The sequence below is a fragment of the Hirundo rustica genome, chromosome 3 (genome assembly GCF_015227805.2).
Source record: "Hirundo rustica isolate bHirRus1 chromosome 3, bHirRus1.pri.v3, whole genome shotgun sequence".
Classification (NCBI taxonomy): Eukaryota; Metazoa; Chordata; class Aves; order Passeriformes; family Hirundinidae; genus Hirundo; species Hirundo rustica.
The window spans coordinates 92,510,638-92,528,405 of NC_053452.1; the positions used below are offsets into that span (position 1 = coordinate 92,510,638).

Sequence of the window (17,768 nt, forward strand, 5' to 3'; positions counted from 1 at the left end):
AACAAAATTGCCATGAGGCACCATGTGAATTTATCATACAAACAAAAGTAGCAGTTCATATAACACATAATTATTATGAAACTTGCTGCATCAGGAAATTCCAGATGCCAAAAAGAAAAACAGATCAAAACCCAAGAAAATACATCCCCAGTGTATAGATCCACCTAAACACACTAAGCTCAGGGGGAATAGGAAGACAGAGGAATACTTATCCTTTTCACTATGCTTTTTTTTCCATAAGCATGAACCTCAAGTAACAGTCAAGGACAGGACACTTGAGCTAGGTGGACTGGACCTCAAATTCAGTTATCCATTCTTGTTTTCTGATTTCTTATTGCCAGCAATGTTCTTACAGGAGTGAGCCAAGCAAAGAATATTACAGTCCTCCCTCATACCATTTTTTCCAGGATTAACAAATGCAGGTTAAGCCTCAGTTTTACACCAGGAAGCACCCAAAGCACAAACGAAAAATGCAAGCTATCACCCTACCTGTTTTCACAATATTACCTCAAAACATTTGTGCTTGGTCCAGTTCTCCATTCCTGATACATTATTTCAGTAGAGATATTTACTGGTGAGGAGAGTTAGTGCTGGAGCCAAACACTTCCTTGATATTATCCATTCTGTCATCAACGTGACTCACCAGCAGTGGTCTCATCTTCCATCCTTGTGAGCAAAGTTGAAAAATTGCTAAGAATAGCAGCAGAATTTGACTGCAGAGTGTTTTTCTGGGGAGCTCAAATCTTAGCTTGTGAATAATGCTGCTAATTGAATTTTTACCTCCATCTTTTTCGGGGAGAACACAAACAGTAAGAGATAAGGTTGCTTTTTGTAGTATTTCTTTTTACTACACTGTCCCTTGTCCCTTTTTTCATGGCAGTGAAACACCCAACTATGGCTCAAACCCCTCTTCTTAAATACCTTAACTATTTTCTGAAGAATCAGACACATGGGGTTTTCCCAATATTTTGGACCTCAGCATTGAGTTATCATTGCAACACAAAATAAGCTCTGCCCTGTTTGTGATAAAAAATATTTTACATATGACATTCTTTTTCTTTCTGCCCAATCATCCCATTTTCCTTTTACTTTCAAATTAGCTATCAGGCTAACTACTGTATTTCATCAGTCACTGCTACTGTGCCTTAACAAATATGAACTCTTATGCCAAGCTGAAGGAGACACATATCCCTTATATTAAATACATCTCCTACATGACTGAAAGCATTATGTTAGGGAAGAAAAACTGTCATATTATGCTGTCAGTTTCTTTTGAGCACTTGTAATCCACTGTACAGAAAAAAAATAGTGAAAAATCCAAATAAACCCAGGAATCATAAATATGTTTTGCACTACGTAGCTACCATTCCCTTCATCCCCTTCTACTCCAGAGAAAAATTAATTTCTGTTATCTTCTAGTATAATCAGTTTAAGTTAATTATTTCAAAACTGGGTAGACATACACACACACACACCAGGAATATTAAAATACTGTTAAAACCAGGAAATAGTTACAAGTGTTTTCAAGAAAATCCTTAAAAAAAAAAGAGGTTTGTCTGTGTGTGAGGGGTTTCCCCCAAATTTTACCTATGTTTATTGCAGCCAAGCCTTTATAGAGAGCCCATAATAACAGACAGGAATAGGGACTATATCAGTATGCAAGCCAGCTCTCTGGATAAACCTGCTTTCTGTGGTGGCAAGCTTTAAAAAAATATTTGTAGTGTTTGGGGCCTTATTGCTGTTTTTTTCAATCAAAACAAAATGGTATATAATCAAAACTGGCTTCATTTGTAGAAAAGGAGCCACATGAAGCTGAGCACTAGCAATTAACAGTGCAAGTGCTTTTCCTAAAGGGAAATACAATCAGTGTTTACATTCATCTCAGTATTAGCAGACAGATACACAGTGCTTACAACCCTCATTTTCATGGAGTTATCAAAATTTTCAACTGCAGACTCCAGTCCCTATGGATATTAAATCACAGAAGCTATCCAAACAAAATCAGTGGAGGAGTGCTGCTAATGAAGTGTGTGCACAGATCCACAAAAAGTCCTAGATCGGACTATTTATAAGAGAGGAACAGGAGCCAACCAGATGCCAAAAAAATTAAATAATATGTCAGAAATTAATAGCAGTCAGTCTGTTGTTCCTGTAAGTGACAGAAGACAATGGAAATTAAAAAAAAAAAAAAAAAAAAAAAAGGAACCAAAATACAACTTTGTAAGATCCCACAAACATCAAGGGCAACTACACAATCTAATTTATGTTATCTGATATTACTTCAGGCTTCCTAATGCTGAAAAAATACAAGGTTATCCTTAGACCCAAATAAAAAATCAACCATGAGACTGCAGAGTACTGCAAAGCTGTAAAAGGACAATTCTTGTTTTAATGCCCAAAGCTTCTGCTAGGCTGGAGCATAGCAGCTGCCTCACATGCCTGAAGTGCAGCAAGCAGGAGTGCCACAAATCCTGTAAACACTTCAGAAAATACAGGAGAACAAGAGATCAACCAAAAATGTGACACATTGCCTTGTGCTGTCAAGTGAGAAAGCAACCACTTCACTGAAAGAGTAGCAGCAAAGGAGAATTGTCTGCAATGCTGGAGAGATATTAACCATAGAAATAATAACAATAGCAAAATAAATCAGGCAAAGAGCTGAAGCATTCTCACTTGAAGATGCAATGCAAAGTATCACTCCCAGCTTTCTGAGTAGAAATATATCTTCTAGTTATACAGCAGTCCCAGGATATAAAAGTTTTCTGTATACCTATCTACACCTATTTCTATAGATCAGCACAAAGCAATTGGTTAAGACTGAGTTACAAGTGCAGTCAAGTGCTTTTATATAAAGCGCCAGAGGGAAAGGAGGGAAATCTTGTTTACGGTTCAGCTAGGCTAAGCATGGGAATCAATGGCAAAATGTGTTCGTACAGAAGGAAAAGAGTTTTCCCTAGTATCAGCATCAACCCCCATGGAAAGCTGTGCTGAGGAAGCCAGCAAGAAAACTGCAACAGCAACAAAGTTTTAGTCTCCTTACTGAAATCCCTTATCCTGTAATATTTGAAAAAACACAACTAAGCTTTTTCATGGAAGAGGCTAATAAGAGTCTAGTGGGGAAATAACAGATGTTGGGAAAATCACTTCACCAATGCAAAGGGTTGCTATAAATATATTAGCAGAGGAGTTTTCTGCTGTTGAGCCATATTTAAAAGCTATTTACAGGTGTTCTCCCAAGTAATCTGTGAATTCTACGCAATTATTTACCAAAAGTGTGAGGAAACTTTATAGTAGGTAGAAATGATAGAATTATTACATTGACAAATAAAATACAGCTACTCACACATCAATTATTAAAAGATAAGCTTGATGAAAATTCAGCCCAACACATCCCCTATTTTTCATTCTCCATCCCTATTCCCATATTTCTTGAACTTTTTTAATTCACACATATCTATTTAATTCTCACTCCCACCAACTTGTAGTCTTTTTATACTTCATTTTTCAAAAGTAATTACCTTTTTTCCATTTTCTTTCATTTCTCCCATTTTAGACTCCTATTACTTTTTCTCCATGTTCTTTTATTAATTTTTGTGACTCCCTGCCTCTCCTGCCTTATTATCAGCTTTCTTCTCAAGTCTTGTCTAATGTGTATATTACAACCATGCCTATGGTGTGCAGTACTAAAAAAGTTTGTGGTGCACGCCACATTTTGCCACAGCACCAGTGAGTGCAAAGAGCCCCTCAGATTCACCCCATTTTTTACTTCACCAGTACTTTTCCCTGCAGCACTGATTTAACTGACACATGCAGCAAAGAGTAAAATGATTTTTCTAACTCCCATTGCTTCAGGAAAAAATGTAGTGCTGAAGCTCCCCACCAAAACCAATATAGTAACTCAAAATAGCACTCATGCTTCAAAAGTTCTCCCATGTTCAACTTTTCAACCCCTACTCCTCCTCCATTCAGAGTTATCCCTTTCCCACATCTGTAAACTCATATGTGCCTAAATATGGGGATAAAATGTCCTTAGTAACCCATGCTACCACTGCTGCTTATCCAAAGATGTTACTGCCTTGGTTCAGCTCAACATCCACCTGGATGTTCATCTTACACCCAAATCCAGTCTGGAATTTATTACTCAGGTATCACAGACCACATCTCCTGGCAGGCAGCACACAATGCTCAGGAAAAGCCGCATTATGAAACTAGGCACCAGAGGCGTTTCTGACACTGAAGTGTTGCTGTTCAGCTGGAGAAGGACAGGCAGGGATGACACACCACAGTAAAGGGCCAAAAACGTGAAATTAAGAGGTGATAACATAATAAAACAAAGTCAAAAAGTAACTGGCTGGTGCAAATAAACTTCACTGAGATATAATTCATTGTTCTGTGTTTATTTTAAAAGTTTAAAAGTGGCTTTCAATTTCTTTGTGGGTTAATAGTCCCAAACACCTTGAATACTTTCCATTCCACATAATACCTAGCCAGTCACTTCAGCAGAATTCTAAATAACTGATTTCAGCACAAAGCTAATAGACATAAATGTACTTTCTGATGATTTTTCTGTCAGATATGTTAATTCCTTCAAAATGAAAGCAACAGCACAGAAAACATTTTAAACTTATTATGATTATGGTTTTAAAACTTCATTAAAACTGCTTTAAAACATGCCTCATTTTCCAGCACAGAACCATTGTAAATTATGGAAATAACTTTCTCTTTATGAAATCTACATATTTTAAATTACACACATTTAATTAGAGAACTATTCATTGAATTCAGCAACATAACAGTTTGAGATGTTTATTTGTCTATCAGATGGGAAAAAAATTAGTTGGTCACAGTCTTTTGAAGATTACTTCAAGGTCACTTGAATTCATGCTTTTTCCATATATTCAATAGCAGCTTAAAACAAATGTCTGAACTTGAAAGACATTTACAAAGAATTCATATGAAGAATTTAGCATACATATACAATAGCAAGTGCAGTGTGTTCTGCAGATAAGTAGTCATTGGTTACTCCTAACCTTGAGCTAAAAGGCCCTATGTAGATGATTTGTGAGTGAAATTGCAACATACACCATAGAAAATTATAATATTAATGCTAATGATGATGCAAATATTATTAATACTTATGCAATGATTTCAATCCTCCACTGGTTTCCAAAACAATAATTTGGAATTCAGATTTTATCTGATTGCTTTTATGTTCACTAAGCTAAAGTCTCTCTCACTTCCCAGATAAGAAAAAGAATATTTGGTTGGGATACTTCCCAGAATGGCCTCATTCTCTCAGAAGCAGGCACAGTCACACTCTGAACAAGTCCTGGTCTCTTCTTTTGAGAGCAAAAGCTGGTGCACTGAATTCAGAAGAATCCAATAATGCTAAAAATACCTTTGCATTCTGCTTCAAAAGTGAAAGCTGGTTTTACAAACTCCCTTCACACTTACGCTGCAAATTCTGTCCCGTATCTGCAGGTCCCACACTTGCAAGTACAAAAATACTGTTCATTGTTTGGCGTCTGTTCGACTGTAGGGCAGGGCAGTGTTTCAGACATGCCACACAGCTCACCACTTTACATATATAATATAGTCTGTTTGCAAAAAGACTGGAAAATCATCATTTGCTCACTCAGGCATTGACTGAAAGGGCTATCTGCTTTTGAAGGGACCTAAATATATCTTATGTCATATAAATGACATATAAATCATTTGATAAATTATTGGACTACACATGTAAGCTGCTGGATATTCATTTAGAATGACAGACATCTGCCACAGACATCAAAAACAGTGCAGCTACAATATAAGACAATCTCTGTACCTATAAAGGGAAACAAAAAACTATCAAACCAAATCACTGCCACCCTGAGATAGCTCAGTGAGATAACTACTGTAACTATTTATGTTTTATGCAAAAGCTATTATTTCAAATATAATTCCATTATTGGAACAAATTGTTCTTGTTTAAGGAGTCTTACAGAAGGCAACTATCCCCTGCATTAATGAAGGAACACCTAAACTGTAAGATTTTGTATGAAAAATAGTAATAAAACCAGAAGAACATTAATTAGAACATTATAGTTTACAATATCATAGACAAATAATGTTTTACAAGAAATCTACAATACACAATAAATATAAGAGCATATAAGTAATTCTGTTCTTTATAAAGTTTCCTATCAAGAAACTCCAACATAGAAACAGAAGAGATTCCTTCAGAATACTGGGGTCAGCATTTCAAATAAGATTTGAATTCTGAGGAATACTTAATATTACGACAATAGAGTATATTCTGAAAATCTACATCAGCATGTGTCAAAGCACATCCTAATTCTGCAACGCCAAATCTCACACCCCTCCCAAGCCTTACAATGCCCAGAGCATCATGAAAATTATTTTCATACTTTTACATGACACTCAAATCTTCAGTACTTGAGCACTTCACAGAGGCAATGCTCCTAGAAGTCAAGTGGTCTGATCATTTACACTTCTTAAAAACTATTAATATCTACAAATCTAGCTGCTTTTAAGACACTGGTTTAACTTGTTCTTAGTAATTTGGAGAATGTTACCCACACACTTTCTGTGGGGGCAATTTCTGAGAGCCCTTTTTTCAGTATGCAGAATCATTTCTGGACACATCCCTTTGATTGCCATTATGTGGAAGGGTGAAAATGCCAACTTTCCCGTTCTTTGGCCATCTCAATCATTTGACTTAGATTTTCTGTGTATGTCAAGAAAATGCAAGAAATATTCAACTGGAAACAGAAGGATGAAATATTAGGTTTTATTTAACCACATTTTATTTATGATACCACTGGGGTAACTACTTTTTGTTTCAGATCCCATTGTATCCTGATGTAGTTGGTCATGATGATTCCTAAGAAAAATCACCATTGGAGAACAAAGAAATAGCCTATATTCCTGTTATTGACACTTCTATCCTAACACTTATGAATAAAACAAAGTAAATAAACAAAGTGAAAATAAAATTTGCTCTGATAATCTTATTTCCCAAACTTTAAAGTGCACTAGAGCCTCTGAAAACCCCAAGCAATCCATCACACAATGCAGCACTGTGTCACTACAAGTCATTGGCAAGGTTGGAGGCTCACCGCCCTGACACCTAAGCCTTAGAAACTGGAAAGGAACTGAAAGTCTTTGCAGGAATCATTTATCATTATAATCCTTCAGTACATACACTTTCTTTCTCAGAAAGACACTGTAAACTAGAATATGTTGTTATTAAGAATAAAATGAAATTTTAAAAAAATAAAATATTTCTTGTTAGATTTAGCTACTTCTCTCACTACAAAAAACCAAAAACTAAACAAAAAAAACCCTGACATTTTCTTTGGATTTTTTTTTTTTTAATATGTAAATATCAGTGTCAATTTACCTAAAACATTGTAAATAAGATAGCCATAAGGAAATCTGTTGTATTTTTAACTGAGATCTGTTCATCATGTTAGTGAATACAAGATCTATTCAAGAAAAGCAGAAAGAAAGACAAATCATGTCCTTTCCTCTGATGGAATTTTAAATGTAAATACTTTGTATTTTTTGTTGTTGTTGTCTCAGACTGAAAGAACTGAGTTTTGGCTCGGGAGCTTTGCTAAGAATTACTCTTTGACTATCATTTAACTCAGTTGATATTTCGGGTTTGATCTGGATATATTTCAAAGTGCATTTACTTAAGAAGAATATTAAACCATTTAATTCTTGCTTGAGGCTGAAAAATCTAATGATCTTTTTCAAACATTCTTTTTACATACAATCATCACCAACAACTGTATTTTTAAGAAGCAGTAAAATAGTGATAAATGTACTGTCAGTAACATTTTATGAGATGTATGGAGTTTCTACAAAAACCATTTTAAGTCTACTCAACAGGGGAAAAATTTTGATGGCTCTTCCCTGAATCTTCAGTTTTCAATGTTGAAAGCAAGGCCTATTGGCTCATTTCACATAATTTAAAAACATAACATTTATAAAAGACTGTAATTTTCCCATGTTTGGTTTCCAAATGTTCTTCAAGATTAAGAAACATGATACAGCGAAGAGAGTATGACAGTGATTCGTTTTCTGTCTCACAGAGAAAAATGTGAAATTGCTTTGGGGATTTCTGTCAGTTCTGGGGTATGAACACATTCATTTGTGTACAATTCAAGACATGAAAAGCTTCAACCAGTTACTTTCTACTTTTGAGAATCCTGAACAAATTAAAAGTGCTTGAGCAAAATTAATTTTTCACCTACATTCAGCAAATCTGCTTTTATTCCTTTTTGTCAATTTGTCCTTTTGTTACCAGGAACCAAAATTTCCATCAGAAATTATTTTGCAATATGTACCACAGGTAACGATCAGTTCTTCCAAAAAAGGTATGTTAACTCTCAAAAATGAAGTATTAAATGCAGAAAGGTTTCCTGCATGACCTTCATGTTCAATTAAGAGTTGAAGCTCTGCTCCCTTGATATAAAGAACTTTGGGGTTAGGGTAGTGCTTCCCTCTAAAGGAAAAGCAACTGGAAGGAAACATTTTGTATGGTCCTAGAAACTGAGGACCACCAAGCATTGCTCCATTTTCTATCCTGTTAGGAAGTGGCAGGTATTCACCAGTGCCTCATCATTTGTCTATCCATAAACTCATTCCACACAGTTTGTGTTTCTTCAGCCTGCCTTTGCTAACCTCAGTGCAGCAGACTATATGCTTAAAAAGTGAAATATAAGCTACCCTACTCTCGCTTCTCCTCATCCAGTGGGATCTTCTCAAGGAGAGATGAAAATAAGCAACCACCACTTGAGCGATGCTTGATGCTTCACTTAATGTGACTGGAGAAGCAAGCCATACTGGGGTAGGGCAGCACTTTTTGGGGATAAACCTTGCTCTGGTTCCTGGAGGTAAGCAAACACAACACAGCACAAGTGCAGGAATGAGGTCTAGAAGCAGGAATGGGATGCCAACAAAAGACCAACCCAGTAGAGGGGGATCAAGACTACCAAAGACCCTCAAAGCCCTCCAACTTGTTTCCAGAAGGATCTAGAAGAATGAACTGCATATGACAACTAATTTGTATAGAAACTGTGACACTTGGCTCCTGTACAGGCAAAAATTGTCAATAAAAACATAACCCTGCAAAACCCAGGCACACATAATCCAGGACCCCAGACACCCCATCAGCAGGATTGATGCTGGAGCCAGGATTGGTGATCTTTCTCTCTTTCCTTTTTTCTCCCTCTTTTAACCTCTCCCTCCTCTTTCATCCCACTCCTTACTCAAAATCCACTGCAGTGTGTTTATGCCATAAGTGACTAACACTCCAGTTTCCATGCCATGTGTATAATTTACCAATAAAATTTGGCAAGTTTTTGTAGACCTCCTGACTTTTCAACCACAAGCATCTCTGGCTCTTGAGTGCTCCCTTCCCCTTAAGGGTGGGACGCCACATGCATGTTGCCTTCCAAGTCCAGCTTCATTAACATCTGCCTTTTTTATCTCTTTCATTAACCACTTCTCTTTTTATTCTACGCATTGTCAAGTGGTTTGTCCTGGTTTCAGCTGGGATACAGTTCTTCTCAGTAATGCATTGATGTTTCAGTTTTTCCTAACTCGTGTTTACTCTAAATCACAGACTTTTCATTTTCTCTCACTTTGCCAGGGAGTAGGTACACAAGAAGCTGGGAGTGAGCATGGTCAGGAGAGCTGACCTGAACCAGCCAAAGCTATGAGCCATATCATGGAACATCATGCTCAGTATATGAACTGGGAGGAAGGAGTTGGTCAGGAGAGGCTGATTGCTGTTCAGGTACAGTCTGGGCATTGGTCAGCAGGCAATGAGCAATTGTATTGTGCATCACGTGTCTTTGTTAGCTTTTATTCCTCTGTCTTTCTCTATTTCATTATTGTTATTATAACTACTATTCCTGTTTCAATTTGTTACCACTATTAAACTGTTCTTATCTCAACCCACAAATTTTAATTTTTATTTTTTGATTCTCCTCCACAACGTGGGATGGGGAAGGGGAAAGAATGTGCAAGTGTGTGGTACTTAATTGCTGTCCGGGGTTAAACCACAAAAATCTCTATTTTCAAGAATCCATACAAAAGCAAAAGATTTAATGTTGCCACTATATTATTGCGTGCTTTCAGAATTCAAAGAACAGTGAATTGAAAACATTACGCTTAAAATGTTGGAATGAGGATGCCTTAATGATAAGCACAGTCTCACTGTGTATCCATACTAAATGTGTTAAAGGAGATTTGTAGATGGAAAAAGCTATTACCATGTTTCATGACAAATGATGCAGTATAGGTTCAAAATTAAATTAAAGAAATGTTTGGAAGGGACCTCCAAAATCATCCACTGCACCATATGGATTCAGACTACTGCCAAAGCAAGGCCATGATTTCATATGGTTAAGTCCTGAAAATTTCAGAGTGGATAGTCCACAAATTCCCTGGTTGTTCCAGTGCTGCCCTATACTTCTAATGAAGGAACTTTTCCTAGAATTCATTCTGAATTTCAGTGTGAGCAGCAGCAGTGAACAGTGAACATCTTCACAAGTATCAACCATAATTCACACATTCCTGAGGAGTATCTTTGGAAAAAAATAGGCTTTCTCTAAATAATAGTCTCCATAGCCTAACTTATTTCTGGAAATGGTCTCTCACTCATTATAAATCTCAGGTTATACCTGGGTATCACTCAGGGAAGTCTCAAGCCAATAGCACACAACAGGAAAATCTTTCCATATAACTGACTTATAGTGAGTTTCATGCCTAGAACTGTTTCCCAGAACTGCTTTAATTAATCAACACAGGCTGTCTCTCCATATCAACACTCTTTTTCTTGATACCTCACCTGAAATTCAATCAATTCAATTGAATTGCCCTGCATGACTTTGCGGCAGAAATTGATCCGACTGTTACAGGGGTTCTTACCTTTCCTCAACCCAAAACATTAAAATAGGCAATTGCTACTTGTTCATGAAAAGCCTCTTTTACCACAACATTTGAGACCCTACAGGAATCTGCTGCACTCCTCTTCTGAACCGTTGTGTGCTATTGCATGTTATTGTTTCACATAACCAAAAATGCACAGATGACACTTCTCCAAGATGTCATTTTGTCCCACTGATACAACCAAAGCCTATCTCAAATGTTCCAGCAGTGCCTCTGTAGGACTGGCATTGGCCTAAAGAAAAGGCAGGTCTTGCCTCATTGTATTTATGTTCAGTTGCAGGGTTAGAAAGAAGGGCAGAACAAGATTCAGTGCTTCCCACTTTCTTTTGTCCTGTTTAATGTCACATCGACAGTGCCAAAAATACACTGCTATGTGCAGGCTCCAAGTTTATTTCCTCCTCCTCCTTCTGGGTGATTGCTTGCTGAAGTAATCCATGCCTCCGCACAGCCAGGCAGGAATGCAGTTCTAGGTATGCAAGAGAAAACCGCTGATCTCCTGGCTGGAGCTCTGCCTTGGTCACTTTCCTGTACCTGTACAGCAAGATGCAATTGCCACCATGTTAGGATTTTATTGCCGTAGCAACTACAAAACCTCAGTTCTGATCTACAAAGGTTATTTGAAAGTGGCTCTTCTGAAGCAACCCTTTTTGACAAAGCTGCTGTAATTTGGGACAAAGCAGCAAAATGCCTCAACGGTGTCAAATCACCTACCTGAACGCAGTTACATGACAAAATCTCCCAAAGGAGAAACACACTCTCCACAGTTCCTCTTAGATGAACAGGAGTCTTTTAAATATATACACATATAAAACCTTCTCTGACTCTATACTTTTGTGTTTAATTTCATACATCATGAGATGAGCAGAATACTCAATCTTCAGTACCGAATTATCAAACTGAAGAAAGGATTCAGGCAGGCAATGTGTTTTTAGGACTTTATTTTGTGAGTAGGTGTTCTTACAGGAGACAGAAGTAGAAAAGTCAAGGTGCAAAATAAACCAGTGAAGAAAGCAGGCTTAAACAAAACCTCACTTTACCTCTCACCTTTACTCTCTCACTTGAATGTGAACTGGCAGTCCAGCAGGCACCAGCTCGTCCTTTGCTAGGGGAGAGAAGAGGCAGAGAGAAGAGGCCAGCGTACGTGCCATCGGCTTCCTCACGACGTGTGACCTGCTGAGGCACCTGTACGCTCTGCACTCCGGGCTGTACCGCTGCGCCTCTCCCCCTCGGAAAACCTGCCCTCCTCACACGCCATGATCATCACCTCCTCTCTCCCAGAAGAAAGATATGACCTTAGCAGTGCTGTTCCGTGATTCCACACCACCGTGCTGGCTGAATGCGTATGAGGGTGAACACCCTGAGCTCTGCACGGACACCAGACACCTGATACACAAGGAACCTACAGACCTGCCCCTCTCAGAGACTCCAAGTCCCTTCCCTGAAGCAGCAACTGCTTCCCCCCACCTCGACCTTCCCAGGCTCTCTCCCCCACCAGGAGGAGCGGCTCGGGGGCCCGTGTGCCACACAGGCTCGGCTCATCTCTACGAGCGGACACAGCTATTCTGTTGTTACTCAGCCACGGAGATGTCTGCTGCGCCAAAGATGATCCTGACCCTGTCCAGGCGTTTGACTCCCTGGATCTGCACAAAGAAACACTCGCTCTTCCCTCGGCTCCTCTTCCTTCCTTCCTTGTGGCGACCCACGGAGGCCTCAGCACGCCTCTGTGGCCACAGCCGCCGCCGGGCAGCCAGCAGAACTGCCTGGGGCATTCCCAGAGGGAGCGTGTCAGAGCGCGGGCCGTGCGATCCTGCTCCTGGCAAAGAAGCGACAGCCGAAGCCCAGAAGGAGTGCTGCCATCTCCGACACCAGCCCTCACAGCACAAGAGCAGGGGGGACCGGGCAGAAGAGTTTCCATGGCGGCACGGCCAGCGCTTCCTGCCCTGCCCACTCCCACCAGCCTCCACCCAGCTCTCTTATCTTCTGCTTTTCAAACAACCCTTCCCATCTCATGCTCGCTTCTCACCTGGTTTACACGTCGTTAAATCAACAACAAAACCTGCAAGCAGTACTTTCCATCACCCCATTAGTCACCATCCTTCATTCTGTCTGGGCTCCCTTAGGTGGCAAACTTCAGGAAACAGGCTGCCTTCTTTAAGGAATCTCTACTTCCCACATTTCCCATGGAGAAGGCCTCTGGATATTGACAGGACTCTGGATGTTGCTACCAGAGTACAAAGATTAACCATTGTTTCACTTGGGTGAACTTGATCCAAATTGTCATGCTCCGTATAAGCCGCATCCACATACCGTTTGTGAAAAGCAAATGCTAATTCTCTGAATGAAGTCTGCAACCCTGTCATTCAAAACCTAATCTTAGTACCATTTCAAGGAGTGCATGGCATCCTTCTGATTCATATATCCATTTGGTTGATTTGTTTTCTCTGTAGAGCTGTTCTTTACTGCTACTCCACATAAGAAGAAAGTAAAGAAAAACCCGTAAAATGCAAACTAAAGTATGAAGATTAAATGTTTCCCGTTAAACATACCAATGTAAACATTATTTTAAATGCAATAATTTATGTGCTGCTTGTCATGAGGAGAGAACAGATCAAATAGGAAAGAGACAAGTGTGAAATATAATTAAATTCAAATAAGGCAATATGCATTAAGGGATGAGGACTTCAGAATGCAAACAGACTATTTTGAGGTGAGCCATAATTTCAGTAGGGAAACTTTGGAATTACTGTGTCCTTCTGAGCTATCAAAGCTAGGAAAAGGAAAAGTATGTCCATCTACTTAGTCCAATCTATTTTATAGTGAGTCATTCTATTTTCCCTTCACAAAATGGGCCCTCCATTATCTTCCATTCTCACAGTCAGCTCCACACAAAGACTCTCTTCAGAATTCTGGCTGCTGAGCAGTCTTCCTCCAGGAAGCAAGGACAAGAATTCTTTAATAATAAATTTCTCAAATATTATGTGAAATAGCCTGAAGTGGTAGAGAATTTTATATTATTTATCTCATCCACAGTACACAGTGAATGTAAAGGTACAATGCCACATCATGAAACTGTCTGTGAGGCTGTCTTCTGTGTTAAGACTGAGCATGAACTGGTCTCTATTTGATTTACATGCCATAATCAGAATATTTTCAGGATGACATAGGCTTTGTTCTTTTGAAAATATCTAGAAAATATTTATAGCAAGGCATACAAATCCAAGATTGGTTTTACACACACAAATTCATACAGGTTATAGAATTAAAACATTACAGATATAACAGATGGAGTGGGATAGCTCACATGGCTATAGTGCTGCAAGGGACACAGGCTCCTCAGAAAGGCAGGGAAAAGAAGACAATGTCTGTGTGAAGCAGCAGCTGAAATGTGGAGAACGTTTGTAGAGGCTGAACAGCAGGGCTGGGTGAGCGCTTGTGGGTCAAGCTCAGAGGAGAGGTCAGTGAGGGTGACATCGCAGTGGGACTGGGCTACAGACAGCATGGAAGTGAGGAAGTGGAGGGTGCTCCTCAAAACATTTTCTTTAAACAACTCAAGGAAGTATCTGCACAGCACACCTTGTTTGTTTGGGCTTTTTCACACGAGACTTAAGCTTTTGTGACACCGGCAGAGAACAAAATGGCACAGAACAAGCAGTGCAGACAATTTCTGCGGGGTGTCAAGGACTGCTTCTTGATGCAGGCACAGGATGGGCCAAGCAGTGTCATACACTGCTGGATCTGTCATCCATAAACAAGGAAGAAGTGGCTGTGGATGTTATACTCTGTAGCAGTCTTGGCTATAGTGACTGTGAAACAGTGAGGCCTAAGACCTTGTGGGGAACTGAGGAAGACAAGTACCAAAACACACACCCTGGGCTTTAGGAAAACTGACATCAGCCCATCCAAGAGCTGATAAGTGGGATACTGTAGAAGGCAGCTTGGAAACACACAGGGAACCTGGGAAAGCCATCATGTCCTTGAAAACAACGCATACAAGACTGTTCATGATTCAGGAATATAAGCAGACTAATCAGGACACCAGGGTGGCAAAACAGTTTGCAACTGAGGTGAAGTGCAAAAAGGTGGGAGGTGGAAGCAGAATATGAAATAGTGAATGTATTTGCTCTATTCAAGTTAAATATGTGAACAGACAACAACAGTATGTACAAATAGTATCTGTACCACAGATTGATACTGCTCTCGAACAGTCAGTTGACCTGACCTGCATGTAACAAACAGTAAAGGGCAGAATCAATAAAAATCCAGGAGATACAAAACTAGGGGGAGAAAAAGAGGGCAAAGGGAAATCAATCTGGCAAACAGAAAGAAAGGCATTAAGACTAAACAGGCAGAGACAGTTTGAGATAGGACGTAAAGGAGGCTGGGGCTCATCTGGAACGGGACAGGGAAAGGGCTGAGAGGACCGGCACAGAGCCAGAGGCATTCCTCCACTGTCAACAGAGTGCTGTGAAACCCCCTGAGCCAAAGCGTCTCTATCCCCTTGCTGAGCATCCACAGGAATGGGATGTGCCACTGCTAAGGGACACTCTCAGCTCAACGTGTTGGGAGGATTTACTTTTGAAACTACTGAACAGTGCATGACCTGACATGGGCGTTAGCATGGCTCCCATCAGTGGGATCCCTGTTTGCTCCAGTTTGCTATTCTTAAAATTAGTAAATGATGCAAACAAGAGAAGGTCATCAGCAGATCATTAGTATTCCAAATGAAGCAGTCTGCATTTTGGAAAAGCCTTACTTAAGGTTGGTTGTTCAATTCTTTGTGCATGAGGATATGGTCTGCAATTAGATAACTGTACTGGCTGATTACATCGCTATTTATTTTCTCTATGCATGAGCTAGAGTAAAATTTCAAAGGTTTCCTTTGAAAACTTCCCTGAAGATCAAGTGGATTTTATACTTGTTTTTAATTTTGAAAAGTTTTCCTTATATTTTATATATCAAACACAAACTGAAAATTAGGTCACTGTCTAAAAAATTGATTCATTAATTAATTTTAAAAAAACAATTAAAACAATAAATAATATTCCTGTTAGAACTTAATGCTGAAGCTTTAGCAATGCTCAGATATTACTCTATATAAATACCACCTTTTTTAAGAAAAAGTACTGTAAGGCCAGGTCATTACTTTCAGTTTCAATGCTTTTCTTATTTCCTACCCAATGCACCTTGCCTTGGTGAAGATGTATTGAAGACTTGTTAACTAACACACAAGCTTGCCAAAACTAACTTAACTGAGGCTGGTAAAGGCCAACATTGTGGTTAAACACAAGCAAAAATTGGCCCACTACGAAACCAAATCAGCGCAACACCACCATTTAAGTGCTAAAAAATTCAGTGCTAATTTGTTTCTTAGCAAGAGTGATAACCACTTTTCTTCACAGCTTTGCAAAGCCAAGAATAAACTGCCCTTTTTGTGATAACAAGAAATAAACCTCATTAATGCAAGGCAAATTATAAATTGCATTGCAAGCCTCAGCTAATTAGGAATAAGCTGTGTTTTGATGGTTTTCACTTTCTCTTAATAATTTGTTCTGGTCACACCTCTTTTCAGTAAGTTTCAGACTCATTCCAGACACAAACAATTTCCTCTGCCATTCACTGATCCAAAGTTATGGAATATAATGTGCAAAAGTTATAGTTCCTTAGGAAGAATACAAGAAAATCACTGATATTAGCTATCAGTTTAGGTTATGACGACAAAGCAAAGTTTAACCAGATTTCAGTTTTTGTATTTCACATGCACACAAAATGCTTTCACTAATTTTCATAATTTCCACAGAAATGTACTGTCATAATTAATTTAATATACATGAATGAAGTTTTAATCTTCAAGGTCAGCGGTTAAAGGAAGGCAGGAAATAATCTTATAAAGTACAATAGATTATTTCCTTTTCCTGCTTATAATTACATGAAAAACAAATTAAAATATCAACATTTCTCAACATATCTTCTTACCATTTGCTTTTCCTCTAAAGCTTCTCTTCCTGAGGCATTGCTTTCATGTTTTCCTAACTCCATTTCCCAGGGGAATAAAAATCAACTAATATCCTGAGCAGAAGTGATTCAACCCAACTACATGTTAGATATCCCTGTACTTTTGGAGTCAGCAGAGAAAAGTATCAGGAGCACCGTGGTGATTTCTGGTCAGCGTGTGTTTCCATTTATAGCCATCGAAAATCCACAAATAGAAGTGTGGAGAGAGGGCAGACAGCTGACTCTGATAACAATAAACATTGGTTTGGTATCACAGCAAATTGTTCAGGATGGATTTTGGTTATCAGCCTCATTCACTCTTTTCGTGTTCCCCTCTATCCTGAAAGTTCATACAGAAAAAGTCCATGAAAATTAATAGCTATGTCTCAGTAGCACTAACCTGAGTTCACATATATTATTAAGCAAGCAAAATAACAAATAGAATTCACTGACATCGCATGTGCTATGTCACGATGAAAGCATACAGAAAAACACTTTAAAACAGTGCTTTACCATAAGTATTGCTCTTTCCCTGTTAAGTGTTTGGGACTGAGCTATCCCCATACTCCCTCAAGCAGATAGTACTCTCCTATCCTTATATCAGAATGACACCCTGCACTTAGGAAATGCAGGAAGAATTGCTAAACTTCCAGCAGGCACTGTGAAGAAATGGCCAGTGAACAACTAACATGGAGCTGACAGACATATGAGGGTAGTTGTGGAGTTTGTTAGTTGACTGTTGAAGAATAACCTGACTGGTTCACAGTGATAAAGTCAGGAGGCCAATATTAGAAACTGCAGGACTGGAG

General features: G+C 38.9%; 1 protein-coding gene across 7 annotated transcripts in view; it reads right to left on the minus strand.

The window, feature by feature from the left end:
* Positions 1-17,080, minus strand: part of MLIP (muscular LMNA interacting protein) — a 104,363-nt gene extending 87,283 nt beyond the window's left edge. For 6 of the 7 annotated variants that reach the window (XM_040057898.2, XM_040057897.2, XM_040057893.2 and 3 more), the window contains exon 1: positions 16,942-17,080. In XM_040057898.2, coding sequence (XP_039913832.1) covers positions 16,942-17,004 — 63 coding nt within the window. In that variant the 5' untranslated portion in view covers positions 17,005-17,080. Of the gene's footprint in view, positions 1-507; positions 667-16,941 lie in introns of all 7 variants that reach the window. The other variant, XM_040057891.2, reaches the window with a different exon arrangement.
* Positions 17,081-17,768: the final 688 nt, after the last annotated feature.